At 43.8% G+C, this 20201-nt stretch overlaps 1 protein-coding gene across 1 annotated transcript in view; it reads left to right on the forward strand.

Moving 5' to 3' along the window:
• FAM91A1 (family with sequence similarity 91 member A1) overlaps positions 1–20201 on the forward strand; it is a 261796-nt gene that overhangs the window by 71415 nt on the left and 170180 nt on the right. The window contains exon 9 of the mRNA XM_086966190.1: positions 11130–11236. Within this exon, the coding sequence (XP_086822316.1) occupies positions 11130–11236 (107 nt within the window). The remainder of the gene's footprint in view (positions 1–11129; positions 11237–20201) is intronic.

Raw genomic sequence — 20201 nt, forward strand, 5'->3', positions numbered from 1 at the left:
GGGAGTGGTAGTTCTTGTGGATACGGATATTGACTCAGGCAGGGGGTTCCGTCTTAAATCCCTGCTGTTTCCCCACATATTCGATGAGGTGTCTCCTCTTCGAGTGGTCCCCTTCTTTCAGGGAGGTGCAAAGCCCCGCGGCAGGACGGCCGCGTTATATGCAAGCTCCAAAGTGTGTCCATCAGTTTGGCTTCGCACTCGACCAACAGCAGCAGAGAGTGGGACTCTCTTTCCGGTACAGGCGGTTGCCGCTTGAATCACTCCGTGCAGGTGTGCCTGACGCGTTTCGAAAGCTCCTCAGCTTTCTCTTCAGAGGCTTTCACGGAGATTCACGCTCCCAATTTCAACAATGCACGCCCTCCAATAAGATGACGATGTTGGCTGAGCATTGTGGGAGTGGTAGTTCTTGTGGATACGGATATTGACTCAGGCAGGGGGTTCCGTCTTAAATCCCTGCTGTTACCCCACATATTCGATGAGGTGTCTCCTCTTCGAGTGGTCCTTCGAGTGGTCCCCTTCTTTCAGGGAGGTGCAAAGCCCCGCGGCAGGACGGCCGCGTTATATGCAAGCTCCAAAGTGTGTCCATCACTCCCACAATGCTCAGCCAACATCGTCATCTTATTGGAGGGCGTGCATTGTTGAAATTGGGAGCGTGAATCTCCGTGAAAGCCTCTGAAGAGAAAGCTGAGGAGCTTTCGAAACGCGTCAGGCACACCTGCACGGAGTGATTCAAGCGGCAACCGCCTGTACCGGAAAGAGAGTCCCACTCTCTGCTGCTGTTGGTCGAGTGCGAAGCCAAACTTATGGACACACTTTGGAGCTTGCATATAACGCGGCCGTCCTGCCGCGGGGCTTTGCACTTCCCTGAAAGAAGGGGACCACTCGAAGAGGAGACACCTCATCGAATATGTGGGGTAACAGCAGGGATTTAAGACGGAACCCCCTGCCTGAGTCAATATCTGTATCCACAAGAACTACCACTCCCACAATGCTCAGCCAACATCGTCATCTTATTGGAGGGCGTGCATTGTTGAAATTGGGAGCGTGAATCTCCGTGAAAGCCTCTGAAGAGAAAGCTGAGGAGCTTTCGAAACGCGTCAGGCACACCTGCACGGAGTGATTCAAGCGGCAACCGCCTGTACCGGAAAGAGAGTCCCACTCTCTTCTGCTGTTGGTCGAGTGCGAAGCCAAACTGATGGACACACTTTGGAGCTTGCATATAACGCGGCCGTCCTGCCGCGGGGCTTTGCACCTCCCTGAAAGAAGGGGACGACTCGAAGAGGAGACACCTCATCGAATATGTGGGGTAACAGCAGGGATTTAAGACGGAACCCCCTGCCTGAGTCAATATCCGTATCCACAAGAACTACCACTCCCACAATGCTCAGCCAACATCGTCATCGTATTGGAGGGCGTGCATTGTTGAAATTGGGAGCGTGAATCTCCGTGAAAGCCTCTGAAGAGAAAGGTGAGGAGCTTTCGAAACGCGTCAGGCACACCTGCACGGAGTGATTCAAGCGGCAACCGCCTGTACCGGAAAGAGAGTCCCACTCTCTGCTGCTGTTGGTCGAGTGCGAAGCCACACTGATGGACACACTTTGGAGCTTGCATATAACGCGGCCGTCCTGCCGCGGGGCTTTGCACCTCCCTGAAAGAAGGGGACCACTCGAAGAGGAGACACCTCATCGAATATGTGGGGTAACAGCAGGGATTTAAGACGGAACCCCCTGCCTGAGTCAATATCCGTATCCACAAGAACTACCACTCCCAAAATGCTCAGCCAACATCGTCATCTTATTGGAGGGCGTGCATTGTTGAAATTGGGAGCGTGAATCTCCGTGAAAGCCTCTGAAGAGAAAGCTGAGGAGCTTTCGAAACGCGTCAGGCACACCTGCACGGAGTGACTCTAGCGGCAACCGCCTGTACCGGAAAGAGAGTCCCACTCTCTGCTGCTGTTGGTCGAGTGCGAAGCCAAACTGATGGACACACTTTGGAGCTTGCATATAACGCGGCCGTCCTGCCGCGGGGCTTTGCACCTCCCTGAAAGAAGGGGACCACTCGAAGAGGAGACACCTCATCGAATATGTGGGGTAACAGCAGGGATTTAAGACGGAACCCCCTGCCTGAGTCAATATCCGTATCCACAAGAACTACCACTCCGACAATGCTCAGCCAACATCGTCATCTTATTGGAGGGCGTGCATTGTTGAAATTGGGAGCGTGAATCTCCGTGAAAGCCTCTGAAGAGAAAGCTGAGGAGCTTTCGAAACGCGTCAGGCACACCTGCACGGAGTGATTCAAGCGGCAACCGCCTGTACCGGATATATATATATTCCAAAGTGTGTCCATCAGTTTGGCTTCGCACTCGACCAACAGCAGCAGAGAGTGGGACTCTCTTTCCGGTACAGGCGTATATATATATATATATATATATATATATATATATATATATATATCCTGTTAACGTGGGGGTCACGGCAGTGAAGTAGCAGCCGTACATGGGATCGAGGACGGGCCCACTTGTGGAGTCCATACAGGACTTGATTGTGTGCTTTCCGCACTACACTTCCCAGAAGTCTCATTGGAGCCTCCCATCGGCGGGTGAGTCATATCAAATTGGAGAAGTGTAACGGGTGCGCACACCGCTTCCGTTAAAGCCCCTGAAGAGAAGCAGATGGAGCTTCGAAACGCGTCGGGCAGATCCATTACGGAGCGGCGTCTACAAGCGGATCCCCGCCCTCACCTACACATATATAAAGCTGCTGCTCGTGTGCTACTCAAGAGGTGGACAACCTGGAGCGAATATATATATATATATATATATATATATCTATATATATATATCTATATATATATATATATATATATATATATATATATATATATATATATTCCAAAGAAGAAGCCACACCACGGCAAGTTGAACCTTTATTTGTAGAATGCAGGTAGCACAGACCAGCTGCTCCTTCGCAAAATGCCTTTCAGCCAAACGCGTTTCGGGCGTGTGGTCGCCCTTGTTCACTGGCATGGGGAGAAGGCAGCTAACGCACCACCTGCGCAAATTTGAATGTCCCGCCCCAGTGGGCGTATGCGCAATTTGCATGCTGGTAGTTGTAGTGCGTTTTTTGAAATGTTCACCCCAGTGGGTTGCATGCCTTGCCCCAACAAAATGTACGTATTCATACCCAAGTGGGCTGCTCGAAGCTGACAGGTCTGGCATCCTGCCCATACTCCTTCCACAAAGCGGACTTGCCATCCCTGCAGCGTCTTGGATTGTTGTCGCTGCCGGCCCGCCATGATAGCAGTGGGGTTCCTCGCGGCGGGGCACGCCGCTAAACATGAACCAAAGGAGTTGCCTCCAAAGAAGAAGCCACACCACGGCAAGTTGAACCTTTATTTGTAGAATGCAGGTAGTCCGCTTTATGGATTGATATTTGATTGGACAGTAAGCCTTGAAGCCCCAAACATGCCCACTGGGGTTTAAACATTAAAATTTGGTAGTGCGGCAACACCCACTCGGGTTGATTTGGGCCGAACTACACTTACCAACATCCTTTTTTTTTTTTTTTTAAAGTTTTATTGTTTTATTGCAAGGAAATACAGCAAGGCGTTATACTAAACAACATAGACAGAAAAAAAACATGTAAATAAAATGGCAAATTATTTTCAAGAAAAAAGCAAGTTATATGGCAGAATTTTGGCAGAAAACAAAATTAGAATAGCGACTGTAAAGTACATAGATTTAAATTAAATCCAATCAGCAATTGGTGCCCATATTTTTTCTCCCATAATTCTTTTTTTAACCCCCTTGAGCTTGTAGATAGCCGATTCCATATTAAACATAAATAATAATTTTTCCTTCCACATAAAAAACGTAGGGGGATCCTGGCTAATCCATTCTTTGGTGATACAAGATCTAATTGCAGCCATACACAGAAAAAGAAAATAAGAGATTGGTCTATGCCAAATTATAGTATGATCTATACCAAGCAGTACTAATTCATTAGTTATATTTATGTTACATTTCAGAATAGTAAATAAAAAAGTTTCAATTTCTTGAAACAGCGATGATAACTTAGGACAAGAAAAAAACATATGTAATTCATCAGCTGCATACAATCCACATCGGCTACAATTCGTGCCTGCCGTCGTGCTCCATTTAACTACTTTTTTAGGAGTATAATAAAGGTTGTGGATACACATAAAGTGTTGGGATTTCATCATCCCGGTTATAAGACATTCTGCAGCCATTCTAATTGACAATAAAACATCAACATTTACTATGCCTAGACTATTGGCCCATTTAGTCTGGCATTGGCCTAGATCATCACCAAATTCCTGCATTAAGCTTAAATATATAGGACCTATTCGAGGTTTTCTTTGTAAAAGCTCTAATAAAGAATTTTTAGTCGGTGGCATAAGAGGGTGGCCCTGTAGGAAACTGCGAAGTTGTAGGTATTTAAAAAAATCATTTCTACCCACGGAAAAGTTGGTTATTAGGTCCTGAAACGAGATCATTTGCCCATTACAAAATAAATCCCCCAAGTGCTTTATTCCTTTCTGCTGCCACCTGTGCATAATTAAATCAAAGAAAACTTCTGGAAATAGCTCCGTTGATATGAGAGGAGTATAGAAATTTAATTTCGCTAGTTTAATATGTTTTCGAATTTTCTGCCAGATTCCAAAAGCAGATTTCAAAGTCTTATATTTAGTTTTTTTATAGTAACTGGGTTCTACTATTCTCAAAAAGCTACCCTTAGCTTTCTCACCCAGAAGCAGTTGATAAATTGATGGGGTCTGGCATTCTGCAAGTTCAGTTCTTTCACCCAAAATGAGGGGACCAATATATTGTAAAACAGCAGAAAAGTAATAAAAAAGAAAATACGGTACATTCCAACCGCCACATTCCTTACTAAGAATCATTTTGTTAGCTGCTTTTCTATGGCGTTTATAGCCCCAAAGGAAACGAAATGTGGTTCTTTCTAAGATTTTGAGAGAATGTAATGAGAAATCCAGAGGAATTGTGCGAAATAAATATAAAACCTTCGGTAGGACCAGCATTTTTAAAATGTTGGAACGGCCGAAGAGGGACAATCGCAGATGATCAAGATGCTGTAATAGGGTGTTAATTTGAGCAATAATAGGGTTTAAGTTACGCTCTGGAATTTTTTCTATAGGTAGCGAGATTTTAATACCTAAATAAGTAACTTCAGAAGAAGTGGGGATATTAGCAGGTAGGTTTTCTCCAGAACACAAAACTTGGGTCTTTTCTAGATTAAGTTTGTAGCCCGAAAAGTATCCGAATTGTTTGGCAATTTGATCAATAATGGGTATAGCTGTTTGAACATCTGTAGTAGAAATCACGATGTCATCGGCATAAGAAAGGACTCGGTAATTAGTATTGGCTAAATGTATGGGTTTAATATCCATTTCCAAAAAAAAACCGATTAATTAAGGGATCAATATAAAAAGCAAAAAGTAAAGGAGAACAAGGGCATCCTTGACGGGTACCTCTAGAAATTAATAAGGGTGAAGATAATTGTCCATTAATTCGAATATATGCTTTAGGGGTAATATACAAAGTTTGCAAAGCTTTAACAATCCCCCGACCTTATCCCTTCCTAAGCAAAATTTCCCAAAGATAATCCCAAGCAACCCAGTCAAAAGCTTTTTCAGCATCTAAAAATACTAGTCCAATATTAGACCGAGTTGCTTGGGACCAATCCAAGAAAGAAATCACCCGTCGAATATGATCAGCGGTATCTCTAGCTGGGATAAACCCATGTTGGTATTTAGAGACTAAAGGGGAAATAATATTGGAAAGTCTACCCGCTAGGATTTTAGAAAAGATTTTACGGTCAGAATTTATAAGTGACATAGGGCGAAAAGAAGAGGGCGATAAAGGAGGTTTACCTTTTTTAAGGAACACCGTAATGATAGAATCATGCCAAGATTGTGGGGAGTTGCCTTGCTGTGCATTTAAACATAAATCTAATAATTCTGTTTTTAATGCATTCCTGAAGTGTTTGTAAAATTCTAGCGGAATGGCGTCGGGTCCTGCAGCTTTTCCTGAGGCTAGGGACATTAAAGAGAGTTCTATCTCCTCCCAAGTAAATGGCAAATCTAGTTTCTCCTTCTCTTCAATAGAAAGAATAGTATTCAATACTGGATTAACAAATTGATTAATCTGGTCTGAGCACTCAGGACGAGCTTCGTCCGTATACAATTGAGAATAAAAATCTCTAAAAACCCCCAGAATGTCTTCAGCTCTGCTGACTGTTATCCCTAAATGGTTATCTATTTTATTGATACAAGCATAAGCTGCCTTCTGCCTTGCCCTCTTTGCCAAAATTTTGCCCGAATTTTCACCCACTTCATATAGTTCTGTCCTATATGCAGAGATCTGTTGAGCAAGTTTCATAGCATGTCGTTGGTAAATCGTATTTTTTAGAGCTACTAGTTTCTTTGTAGTATTTTCCGTAGGTAACCCTTGCTTACATAGTTGCATAAGTTGAATCTCTAAAGCTCTAAGATTTTTAAGTTCAGAGGTTACCTGGTTTCGGGTCTCTTTTTGTTTACTCAAAGAATAGCTAAGTGTTTCACCCCGAACCTGGAATCCAAACGTTCATGCGCTCAACATAGCCTGGGTCATACAGTAATTTACGGTCAAAAGACCATGCGCGTGTAGTATTAACCATATTTAGGGCAAGCTTAAGTATTAGAGGATTGTGGTCTGAGATGACTTTTGGGAGAACCTCAAATTCAATTTGTGCTAAGTCATCGTATAATCCCTTATAAACAAAAAAGTAATCTAATCTAAAAAATCTTTGATGCGGTGCAGAGAAAAAAGTGTGCCCAAATATGTTTCCTCGATTCTCATGCCCTACATCAATTAATCTATACTCTTCGATGATCCCTTTAAGTGCTAAAAATACCTTCTTCTTCCTCCCCTTGTATGAAGCCCTACTATTAATATCAAAAGTTTCTTCCAGATGCAGATTAAAGTCTCCACAAAAGATCATATTGGGTGACCATTGTGCCAGCTCTATGTTTAAAAAATCCAATGCACCCGCATCGTCCAATATAGCTCCATACAAGGAGCATATAGTAACTAACAAACCTCCAACTTAAAGTTCTGCAATTACCCTCCGTCCAGTTGGATCCTCTTTAACTCTTTTAACTTCACCCATTTCACGTCTCTTAAGTATTGCAACCCCACGTGTATTGGAGCCTTGACGAGTGCATCCTATCACTTCCAACCCAAGATCTTTTAGGGTCCCTCTATTGGGCCAAGCGATATGGGTCTCTTGAATGCAAACTACATCCACCCGCATAGTTGATAACATCTGGGCCAATATACCTCTTTTTCTTTTATCATTCAAACCACATATATTAATGGAATATATTGATAATTTAGCCATTATAAAGTATATTTGAGTAAACTAAGCTAAACGTAAACATATGAGCATCGCCTGCCAAAATTTGATATCTGCCAAAAATAAGCCTTGTACTAAAGTCAACTAGACATTCCAGCTGTATGACCTTGCACCCCAAAAAAAAAAAAATCTTCCCACCCTCCCACCCCGTTGTTCCCCCCCACCCCTCCCTTCCCACACCACCCCCCCACCAGAAGCGTAAGGGCTAGTGCCCTCATTGATGGAATGTGAGTATCAGCTGTGAGTCCCCCCCGGATCTGACCCTCCTGGTAAAAAAATAGCCAAAGAAAATGCAGTAGAGAGAGAAAAAAAAAAAAGAAAAAAAAAGGAAAAAAGCATCTAAGCCCAATACTGCTAAGAGGATCTGCCTATTCGGGGTAACTGGATCATAACCGATTAAACATAGCTTTGTTCCTATAGAATTTTACTACATAGTCTCTAGGTATTGTTGAGCTTTCATCTCTGATACAAAAAATATAGTTCTTCCTTTATGCACAACTTTGAGTTTAGCAGGATTAAGTAGGAAGGTTTGACCCCCTTTAGCTTGCATTGGTGCCATCAACTGTTTTAGTCTCCAGCGTTGTTGGACAGTTGCAGCACAGAAATCTGGTCTCACAAAGAATTCATGCCCCAAGCCTTTTCTGGGTTTCGAAGGTCTTGCCAAGTCATACAGAATCTCACGGAGAAGATAATTCTGCACACAAATGAGGATAGCTCTTGGATATTTGTTCCTGCCTTCCTGGTCAGTCTTTTGGTTAAATGGGAATCGATGAGCTCTTATAATCTCCTTATCCCAGTCCCATCCAGTGAGATCCTGAAAGGCATCCGCAAACAAGTCTATTACAAAGCGTCGAGTGTCTTTCCCTTCAGATTTTTCTCCAATTCCCAGGACACGCAGGTTATTACGTCGAGCGCGATTCTCTAAGTCAGTTAACTTCCAATCCACGTCTTGCCTGGTGCTATCCAAATCTTTGATTGAATTCTTATGTAGCGTTAGCTCATCTTCAACTGCTGAAATATGCGTCTCCGTCTCTTGCACTCTCACGTTAGTATCCGTGCTAGACTTGGCCAGACGCCGTACTACATTTTGAAGTTTTCGAACTGCTCCCTGAGTCCGAAGACCTTCCGCCTTGGTTTCTTCTCTATGAGTTAATATCATGCGATACATAGAGGCTTGTAGCTTGTATATAGATTTTAAGGTAACCTCCTCAGACTCTTCTAGTAGCTCATGAGTCTCAGAGTTTTCGTCATCAGCTTCATTATTATTAGCACCGGCCCCGTCCCATTGAGGTTGATCCATAACTGTTGTTTTCTCCTTAGTTTTTCCCTCTATGACCTTGCGGACTGTGTTTGAAACTCCTTCATTGATTAGAAAGTCAGGGCCTAAGATATCTTCCTCTGTAACTTGATTACACTCCTCCGCCCAATCTTTGAACTGAGAATGTTCTTCGCTGAGGAGTTCCTCCTCCATATCGCCTTCTGAAGCAACAAATAAATCAGACATAGAGAAGAATTGGCCCCCAGACTCTACCGATTCTGCATCATGTTGTTGTTGTGAGTCATTTGGTCTGGGTGAGACTCTAACTCCCTCTACCGCAAGACAAAGCTCTGATACAGCGTCATCGTTGTTACCTTCCCCCCTTACACCATCTTCATTGCCATTTGAGTTAGCTCCAGCTAAACCAGTGTCATTTTTGGAAGGTTGGTTCAAATTGGATTTATCAGGGTTAGAGCGTTCGGTAGCCCTTGCTGGGGTCGCTTCAGTTGTAGAGCTTTTATTAAGGGTGTTCGTAAGGGTAGTTATAGGTTTTTTCTTGAAAAGCTCAGGTATTGTGGGCTCTTTTAAAACCCCATTACGAGGTTCCAGATCTACTGCTGTGGCGCTGTTTGCAGCATTTGCAGAACTCGAAGCATTTGTAGAATTGGCTAAATTAGAGGCGTTCTTTTTTGTAACTCTGCCTTTGGGAGCCATGTTGAGTATTTTTATTACAAGAGGAATCCTTTTCTCAATGCTCTCTAAAAAGTACAATTTTTATCTAGGCTTTGCTAATTGCCAAACTGCCAAAGGAAAAAGTACTTTGCTAGGTGCAGCTAGTTCCACAGTACACACAGTATAGCAAGTTCAAAAGAAAAAGATGCGTTCCTCATACACCAAAGGTGTAGAAAATTAAGCATACAGCAGGAGGAAGAAAGTTGCTACAATTATGAGCAGCTACAGTTGCTTGAGCAAGTACTTCGTTAAATACCTTAGTCGCGTCTATACGGTAACCAAAAGCACCTTCCGAATCCTTCAAATCCTCCTTGAAATGGTATTGGCAACAAATTATCCACAATTGTCCGCAGTGCAACGATGTAGCAACAGACGTCCCGAGTTGCTTTCTCCAAACACTCCACAGCAACTCCGCAGCGATTCCGCGCCTCAGTCCGCCCGGTCTCACAGCTGACTCCTACCTACGGGCGCCGTGACTGAGAACGCCGCGGGCGCTCGAAAAGCACTCAGGCCCCCCACCAGCCGGCAGGGAAAGCGGTCAGCACAATCCAGTAGCCGGGACCGACGGCTCGCGTAGCATACAGGAGGGTCAGCCGAACCTTCTACTTTCTTCTTTCTCCTCGACGCCGCGGAAGGAAACTCGTTAAGCCTCTCAGCTCCACAAAAACAGTCGGCAGCAGCAAGACGCCTCTCTCACGCCAGGAGAGGACAGATCTCCAGGGGAAACACACGCAGCTCCTCACACGGCTGCAGTAGCGGCCGCCATCTTGCTTCCGTGCCCACAGTTCACACTTACCAACATCCTTAGCGCACACGCCTACATAGGCGGGGACATTTAAAGTAGCGCGCAGGTGGTTCCGCTCTGATGCTGCCTTCTACCGCCAGTGACCAAGGGCTGGACAATGCCCGAAACGAGTATGGCTGTTGTTATTTGTGTGAGGGGCACGAGATTATGTTCAACAACTCTGCAAATATAAGGATTGAACTTGTTTGCGTGTGGCTTCTTCATTTGGGGCAACTCTTGGTTTTCATGTTTGCGGCTAGCCTGGCCGCGAGGAAGCCCCACCGCCGATTCCAGCGGGTCTACAGCGCCGGAAACAAAGAGGCGCTGCGGAGCAACAAGTCCGCTTTGTGGATTGATATTTGATTGGACAGTAAGCCTTGAAGCCCCAAACATGCCCACTGGGGTTTAAACATTAACATTTGGTAGTGCGGCAACACCCACTCGGGTTGATTTGGGCCGAACTACACTTACCAACATCCTTAGCGCACACGCCTACATAGGCGGGGACATTTAAAGTAGCGCGCAGGTGGTTCCGCTCTGATGCTGCCTTCTACCGCCAGTGACCAAGGGCTGGACAATGCCCGAAACGCGTATGGCTGATGTTATTTGTGTGAGGGGCACGAGATTATGTTCAACAACTCTGCAAATATAAGGATTGAACTTGTTTGCATGTGGCTTCTTCATTATGGGGCAACTCTTGGTTTTCATATATATATATATATATATATATTTCAGTTTTTTGATTGAGCCTTTGTGAAGGAGCCATGCTTAATTTATTAGCCCCATTTTCAATGTTTCTGCTGCAGAATTTAATTGAAATCCCCTCAGTCGATTTTTCAAAAGGACTCTACAGTTAAGTGTCTGGTAAAAATGTTGTACTACTTGATCAATGCATGTTTATATGTTCTCTCCTTTTCAGTGCCACCACTTGAAGGTTTTGTGATGAATCGACTTCAAGGTGATTACTTTGAAACACTTCTTTACAAGATATTTGTCTCCATTGATGAACATACTAATGTGGCAGAGGTAAGTGATGTGTGACATATCCACATTTTGGGCATGGTTGTAAAATTAAAATAATCTGAAATGAAGCAGTTTAATCACTAAATATGAATTTAGTTAACTTGTCGAATGGTTTCATGTTCTAAACGTTGTGCTATTAGGATGCTTAGATCCATGATTGTAAGTACATTATAATTTTTACTTTGTTTACTCTCCTCACTCTGCCATAATAATTCTGCATCTATTTTATATACTGTGTGATTTACACAGGATATTTATATTATAACTTTAATTTTGTTGTTCAGCTTTATTGGAAAGAAATTGCTATCTGTTGAATTGTACAACTGTTTTAATTTGGTTGCCTCATCTTTTCATCATGGCCAGTGCTGGTTGGTCAAGGATTTAAGTTTTCTGTACACAGTGGGTACTGTTCCAACTAATGTTCTGCATAGTATGCTGCTTCTGCCCTGTAATTTGCCTGTAATGCATTCCAAACATTTTGATAACTGCCCATTCCCTTTATGTGCATACCCTCGCAGTGACTGAATATTGTATAGCTCAGACCCCTAGTGTTGTCCATTCCTGCCTAGGTACCTCCTGATAGCCCTACATTTTCTTTATATTTTTCCATTTGCCATTCTCTAGCCATATTTTACACCAAGATTCAAGAAACAGTCATGGGTTCTGATGGGTAAGGGATTCTGAGTGATATCAAAAAGACAACCAGAGCAAAGACCGAGTTGCCTATGATAGCACTTGAAACCCCAGGGGAAACACATCCCAGGGATTTATTTTTACCCATCTATAATGTTATGTTCTGTATGGTGCCCAAAATCATCTGCCCCTCTTTGCAACTGTTACATAGGGTAGAGGAGTAATGGGGGGACTAAACATAACATGGCATCCCGTGCCTGCTCCAAATATGTAAAGGTAAAGAAACAAATGTCTGACCACCTGCCATCCACCCCAACCACTGTCTGTGCCTTCGCACCTATAACCTCCTAAAGATGTGCTTAGAGCACAGCCAGAGCAGGCTGGAATTCTTTTACAACATATCAGCAGTGTATAACAAGTTCTGTTGCTACCCCATACCAATGAAATACTGAAATTAGAATCCAGTTACTTGCACTAATGACTCTCAGGTTGTCATACTTAATACATAAATAAACCGTGAATGAACAAAATTCTAAATATTCTTGAAATATCACTTGGGGTTTTTTTGTGCAGCAATACGAAAGTAATCTGCACGCACAACAACTCCATATTCGTGTTCTTTTGGTCGATTTATATTTAAGGTTTTATTTAGAGATTCTACAACATAAGCATACTGCCTATAGGTTGCCTCCTCCCTTACAGGAAGCACAAAGAACATCCAAGTGCACCCTTTCACCTCTGCACCCAAAGACATCATATGCGGCTTACCACAAGGATCATCCTTCAGCCCACCCTGTTCAACATCTACTTGACCTCTCTCGCAGACATCATCAGATCCCACAGATTCAACCTAATCTCCTATGCAGATGACACTCCACTGATCCGCTCGCTCCCCAAGGACCCCTCCTATGCTAAATCCAACTTCTGCAAAGACATGACCAATGTAGCCAAATGGATAAGCGACAACTGCCTCCAACTCAATTCCGACAAAACCAAAGTGCTGATATTTGGAAAGAACACCTCCACATGGGACCACAGCTGGTGGCCTGCAGAACTCTTACCTACACTGACCGACTATGCATGCAACATCCGCATCCTTCTTGACAGCCAACGGACCATGAAACTACAAGGCAACGCAATCTCCTCATCCTGGTTTTACCCGCTTTTCATGCTCTGCATAATCTTCAGATGGATCCAAACCAACACCAGAAAGACTGTCACTTAGGCCCTTGTTACCATCCGCCACGACTATGGCAACACCCTATGTGTTGGCATCTCCACCCAGCACCTCAGAAGACTCGAGACCATACCGAACGCTGTAGCCAGATTCATCTCAAACAAACCCACATGACCCTCCCACCTGAGAGACCTCAACTGGCTTCCCGTCCAGAAGAGATGCCAGTCCAATATCCTCATGCACTCCTACAAAGCCCTCCATGACCTGTGATCTGCCTACATCAACCATTGACTGAACCTCCACCAACCCTCTAGACACTTGCGCTCTTCTTCATTCACCTTCGCACACAACCCCTGCATCCAGTGGTAGCTGCTCCTCCTCCTGCATTGTTGCAGAGATGTTGAATAACCTTTCCCTGCAGCCCCCGGTCGCTAAGTGGATGATTAAAAATTCACTCAAATTGAATGGGGAGAAGACCGAAATTTTGGTCTTTGGTGGAAACACTAACATCTGGACGGCCGAATGGTGGCCCCCCTCGTTGGGAGTCTGCCCCACACCTACAGATTCTGTGAAGAATCTGGGAGTAATGATTGATCCATCTCTCTCAATGGCACAGCAGGTCAATAGAACAGTCGCACCTTGCTGGGATATTATTAAAATCCTTCGAAAAATTAAACACCATTTGTCCCCTCAGGCTCGCAAGCAGGTCGTGGTTTCACTGGCTGCTTCGCGACTTGATTACTGTAATGCTCTTTATGCTGGTGCTAACAAAGGTCTGATTCAGCGCCTACAGACTGTTGAGAATGCGGCAGCCAAATTTGTATTGGATGCTCCTAGACTATCCTCCGCCACGGCTGCCAGGAAAAGTCTGCACTGGCTCTCTATTGAGTCCAGGATCGCCTTTAAGACTCTCTGTATGACCTATGGGGTGATTGCTGGCAATGGAGCTGAGGGTGTGAGGAAACTGTTGTGCCCATATGCACCGAAGAGAGTTCTCCGTTCCTCAACCAAGAGTCTGCTGGTGGTGCCTCGCGTTCGTAGAACTAAATGGGGCTGGAGGGCGTTTTCAACAGTAGCCCCCAAGTTGTGGAACAGCCTTCCCCTTGAAATCAAATCCCAGCCGTCGGTCCAAAACTTTCGGAACGCTCTAAAAACGTGGTTATTCTCAAAGACGTACCCATACTGCTGGTTATCTGTTCATTCTGATTTCCTTTGATTAGGCGCCTTGATGCCTCCGGGCTTAGTAGCGCGATACAAGAGGCATTTCATTCATTCATTCACTCCCTACAGCCACCATCCTGGCATGCTTCAGAAAGAGACTCGAGATCTGGCTCTTCAACTGAGACAACCTTGGGGGTGACAGTGTTGCACTTTACAAATGCAGTTTGTTTGATTGATTTAGTTCTTTTGTGTCTGTGTTCATTTCATATTGTTCTGGTGACAGAAATTCAAATCCTGCACTGCCAAGTGGAAATAAGCAGTTGGTTCAAAACTCTTCCTGGAAGTGGTTTCCGTATCTGCACATCACTTTCTGTGAATCCCTTTTGATTCTCAGAATACTTTGCATGTGTAGTCTTTTTTTTATCTGTCTGAACGAGACTGATTGAGAAAGTTCTTGAGTTTAGTCTTAGGTAAATGGTGAAGTAGGTTCCACAGATTTCAGTGATGTTGATAACCACATTGTTTTCAAGAGGGATTTCATGAGTAGTGTTTAGTGCATTTTAGAGTCATTTGCTGTTTTGTAGATAACTAGCAGCTCTTTTCAGTCACGTTTACATGACAATGACTTATGAGTAAATTAATTGCACTCCCAGCTAACAACTTTTTCTGGCTTGTAAACATTTCATTTATAGGGATTCCTCCAAAAAGCCTTATATGTATTCCTGCATTGGAAAGAGGTTGAGAATCCCTGTTCTTTCCCACCAACTTGGTTTTACAGACATTGGATTCTGTCCGATTTAGAATGCCGATATACTCTTGTTACTTATTATTATGTTCCCCCAATTATGGTCTCTTCCTGTTATTGAGTAAATCTGATGGGCTACAACGGGGATGATGTTAGCAACCCAGAACCATGCATGGAACCTGAAATCAGAGAGTCTGCAAACACGTCTCAGTACTATAGTACCTACAAAATGGGGCAATCCTCTAAACCAAGAGTACCTGGGTAAATAAACACTATGTATAAATGGTCCTGCAGATATAACATAAATGGAATCTCAATTTGGTATAGCATGAGCATTTATTAAAAATACATTACATCTGAGTGTGGGGATTTGCAGGTCTCTGTGAAATAACTTGGGGATTACGCTAGCATTTTTTAAGCTAATTGTTACTTACTATGAAATAAATGAAGTAAAAGCAATATTGTGAAACATAACACACTTTGTCCAATTGAAGTGATAATTTTAATAGGGGGAGCAGTAGTAAGAAACTTAAAATCATTTTAGGACAAGCATTTGCAATGCAAAAGGTATCGCATTTGGCAGAGTTAGAGGTATCAGGGTTGTAAATAATCATGTCTTTCACCTATGTGTTTTGCTTTGGAGTGTAGTGAATGTATGTGGTATAGAGTGGAATGGAATTATATGGGTTGCATTGGAATTGTTAGTTGTGGAATTGTGTGGTGTTAGAATTGTGGGTTAGAGTTAGTGGCAGGATAAAGGTTCGGGTTCGGGTTATAGGTGAAAACTAGGATTAGGTGAGGCATTGGAGCGGGTCTTTTTTCAGCGTGAAAGTTAGGGTATGGTGAGTGATGCATTTGATATAGGAGTGAAAGCTGAAGTTACTGTGAGGGATAGAAGCAAGGTTATGCATAAGGTCTGGATTAAGGGTGGAAGCCATGGTAATTGAGAGAAATAGGAGCAGGATTAAGGGTGATAGTTGAGTGTTAGCTGTGGGTTAAAGTAGAAAGGTAGGGTTAGATGAGGGATAGGAGCTGGGTTAGGCATAAGCTCTCTGCTATCGACTGATTAAGGGCTATGGAGAGCGTTTGAGTAAAGTTAAACTGCACAACACAGTTAAAATTAGGGTATGGATTAGTGTTAAGGTTCAGGCAGCAAGCAAGGGAAAGGAAAGGAAAAACATTAGCAAGCAAAGCACATTTTAAACAAATCAGCTGAACTAAATGTACATTCAAACCGATATTAACAATTTCGATGAATTTGCAAAATGATATCTTGAAATTGAGTGCGTTTATAATATATTTTAAAAAGATGTTTGTGACTGCAGTTCTGATACTGTTGGTAACAGTGCAACCAACAGTTGACTAAAAAAGAAAATAAATAAAAAAGTACGACAACCTCTGGATTAAACCCACCACAGGCCCTGCCATGAGAGGCATCGGACGGCAGAAGCTGTTTCTATTGAAGTATGTTTTCCCGCTTCAGAAGCGTGTGTGTTATTTAATTGAGCTGCTAATCTGGCTGCAGACATTGAACCAATATCTAGCTAATTTAAAAAACAAATGAAGTGATTAAAAAACATGAGTACTTTAATGGAGACACAGTGTTATCCACAGTAAGCGTAGACTCATCATAATTAGAGCTGCACAGTATCCTGGCTACAGCAACCACCACAATTAAAGCTATCAGTTGTATTCACATCCTGGCGGTGGTACCAGGCATCAAGTCTTAGTCATCATGCAGGATTTTTAGTGAATACTAGTAAAAGTTCAGAGTTGTAAATATGCCAAAATACAAACTGAACACGTTGTTGCGGCTTTGAGAGGAGCACCCAGGTCGAGAAAGGAACAGACAGCACGCTTCCACCAAGCCTTGATGAGCTAAATGATATACACAAAATGAGGTAAATACTTGTAAATGCCTGCCGCCTCAATGTGGCCTGACCACTGTATTTAAATGTATATCTCACAATAATGTCCTGGCACTCTTAAGTGGCACACTATTCCCTAAACATAATGAGCACATTTAAAAAAAAAAAAAAAGTGCCAGTTTAGTTAACAGCCATTACTAGAGGTGGGTAACGCTGTGCATTGTCCCTGCCGCAGCAGGTATGGGTGGAGGGGAGTCCTTCCGTAGTCAGCTGGAAACAGGGGGACGGTGCCTCATCACACTCAAAGTCTTAATCAACCTGGTTCTACACCCTGAGAAGATACCTCCTCCGTTGCACAAAGGAAAGCATCTGGCAGAAGCTTAGAACACTGTCCCTCTCCACAACCCTGTACCCTCACACGCCCCCCTTTCATGAACCTCACGGTAGGCAAGCCTGAGTAGCAATGTGTGCGGTAGTACCATTTGCTGCTCACCCATAATAACTCTCCCAGTCACAATCCCAATCACCCCTCAAAACAACTATCTCTCAAGTTCCCTACTTGCCTACTGATTGTGAGTTTCATTAGCCCTGCTTACATAGACATGCTTTGCTGTCATACTGTGAAATATGTTTTATGCAAAATAAAAAAAATTCTCAAAATATTTACCTCACTGTAAGTAAAGTGAAAGTGAAGAGGCGGGTTATTCCACTGTATAGCAGTGAAAACAAAATTAAGAAAAAATAAGTGCAATTCATCACCTGAACATACACCTAACTTCACCACTCTTGCGCATCCCAGCAGTGCTGTGCCTTACAGCACTCCATGCTGCCCTCCCCCACATTCTGTCCTGGTGGCGCCCTCGTCTGCGTACAGGAAGGGCGTGAGGGGAAGACAGCAGGTCTGTTGCAAAGCAAGCCCTGATCCGTACAGCCAGAGACTCTCCCACACATCCCAACTTGAGTTAAGCCTTCGAACGACTACTTGGCTTTAACACACTCACTTCTCCACTGCACCTCACATGCACATTGCCACGTGAAACACAAAGCGCTGAAGACATCGACAGTGGCCCCACCACCACTTCCAAAACTGACTAGCACAGAAGGGGAGAGCCGTGCTCAACTTCTCCTTGTCTGCTTTCCACGCAGGCCAGAAAGTTTTACTGGCGCAGCCCCCACCACTTCCATCCCTGCATTGAACGCTAATCATTGCATTTTCTCAACCTTTTATCCTCTCTAAGCGATTTTAGGCACAATGTGCTGGGACAAAAAGGGTGGGGTTATACAGTTGCGCTTTGAAAAATGCCATTGCCGGGCTTACCTGCTTTTATCTTGCAATGAGTTTTTAAATATAAAAGTGAGCGCTGTGCTCAAAACAAAGTATGGCGTCTATGCACATAACAGTTATGCTCATGGCGGTCTGTAAAGCGGCCCTGTGGGAATAAGAAACAAGAGGTGGAAACTAACGAAGGGCTACATTGTTTTACAAATATTTCCCTGGGCTTGGTCAAAGCTGCTTGCACTCAGACAGCGTTTTACATGTTGGAAAACAAGACTTCCCTACCAACAACTGAGTGGGTATAAGGTATACCCACAGAAGTGCTAACACAAGTTTGTGCTTTTCCAGGGAAAACAAGCCAGATGCGGCTGCACATGGCATTGTCCTGCCGGGGACGCTTCTTAACATGGAGACGCAGAACTACTGATAAAATGGAGGTGCTGCGTTTGATGTGACCAAGGCTGACCGACCAACCTTAGTCAAGCGAGCCATACATTTTGCAAACATCATAAACTGCTGCCATTTTTTAACAAGTAAATGAAACACTGGAGTGGGGTGAGGTGTGCATTTAAAGGCAAGCTGCCGCCAATGACTGGTACAATGGAAAATAAGACGCGTGGCCGCTATTGCGTGCTGCGCTGCCCTAAAAAAGGAGCTTGCCTCTCTTTAAAAAAAAAATGTAAATGGAAAGGTGAAATTTGGGCGAGCCAGCACATTTTGGAAATATGACACGCGCCCACCATTACAAATAAAAATATACAAGCGGATGCCATGCTGAAACCTACAGCATGGTGCCCAAAGGCAATGAGGAGCAGACAGGCAGCAAAGAGTGGAAAAGTGGTCACCCTTGCAGAAATGCATGTCCTGTGTGCAATAGGAGCAAACCATTTAAAAAAAATACTGCTCACAGACTGTAAATGAAACCATACTGAGTAACAACACATGTAAAAAGGCCAGTCCTCATGGGAGGTTACAAAAGCAGGAAAGGCGGTACTGAGGAGGAACTACTAAGCCTATCCACGAATCGGAAGCAACCATTTAGAATGGACAGTAAAAGGAGCCAATTGAAAAGATGGGCAGAAAATTGGCGGAGCTTCAAGTCCATACATGAATACATCATGTCTTGAAGATACAGCTCAAGTGCTGCCTAGGCGAGACCTAAAAAGCAAACAGTAAGCAAATGAAACACATCTTGTAAATGTATGGTATGCTGTCTTAATAATTGAGAGTTGTTTGTATGACTGGCAGTGCCTGCTTTTCACACATGTTAATATATAAAGATAGTAAGAATCAAAAGCGAATGAATCACGTCATAGTATGGCAGGGTTTTCAGGTTTTCGACCCTCATTCACTCTTAACTTCAGTGGAAGTATATTTTGATTCTCTGCCATGTATGTTGGGTGAATTGCATCATCATCTGGTCTTTTTCTGCCTGAGTTTCCAGTTCTCCAATCCTCATCTGGGAGGGAGACCATCTGGTTCGTGACAGTCGTGATAGTTACGTAAATGATCCGGAAAGAAGTGAATGTTAGTAACGTTAAAATAAAAGTTTGGTGCTGGGTGAATGTATTAGTGGTCAATTGCACCTGGTGTTTGATTGTGAGAGGTCGACATGTTTTGGCCCTTTGTTGATTTTTTGGGTTGGGCCGCTCGCAATGGGTAGGTTGATTCACTTACCCTTCGTCACTTGAGTTCAATGGCTCAGGGTTTGACATTATTGTAGGTGTGGATTGTACTTATAACTTATTAAGAAATCTTCTGTTGCTCCTTCGGGCATGGGACGGGAGGGGAGGGGAGGGGAAAGAGTGCACCTTGCGTGATCCTGCCTACTGAATCTCTGCTGATTCTGCCTCCCAGGACACAAGCTGCCATATTAAAAGGGATTTTTGGAAACATCCCTGCACTGTGTGGCAGGCACCGTGACGGTACAGGGATGTTTAGGGGGGGCTACAATTGCGAAGGCCCAGGAGGGAAAGGGGCCCTGCTTAGGACCCTCAAAGACACGTTCCGACAACCTTTCCATGTCGGAAAGGTCGACATGCAAAGGCTGTTACAAAGTATAATCTTGACTGAGGAGCTGAGACTGGCTCTGCCGCATTAGGGGATTG

Source organism: Lissotriton vulgaris, chromosome 4_1, assembly GCF_964263255.1.
Source record: "Lissotriton vulgaris chromosome 4_1, aLisVul1.2, whole genome shotgun sequence".
NCBI classification, from domain to species: domain Eukaryota; kingdom Metazoa; phylum Chordata; class Amphibia; order Caudata; family Salamandridae; genus Lissotriton; species Lissotriton vulgaris.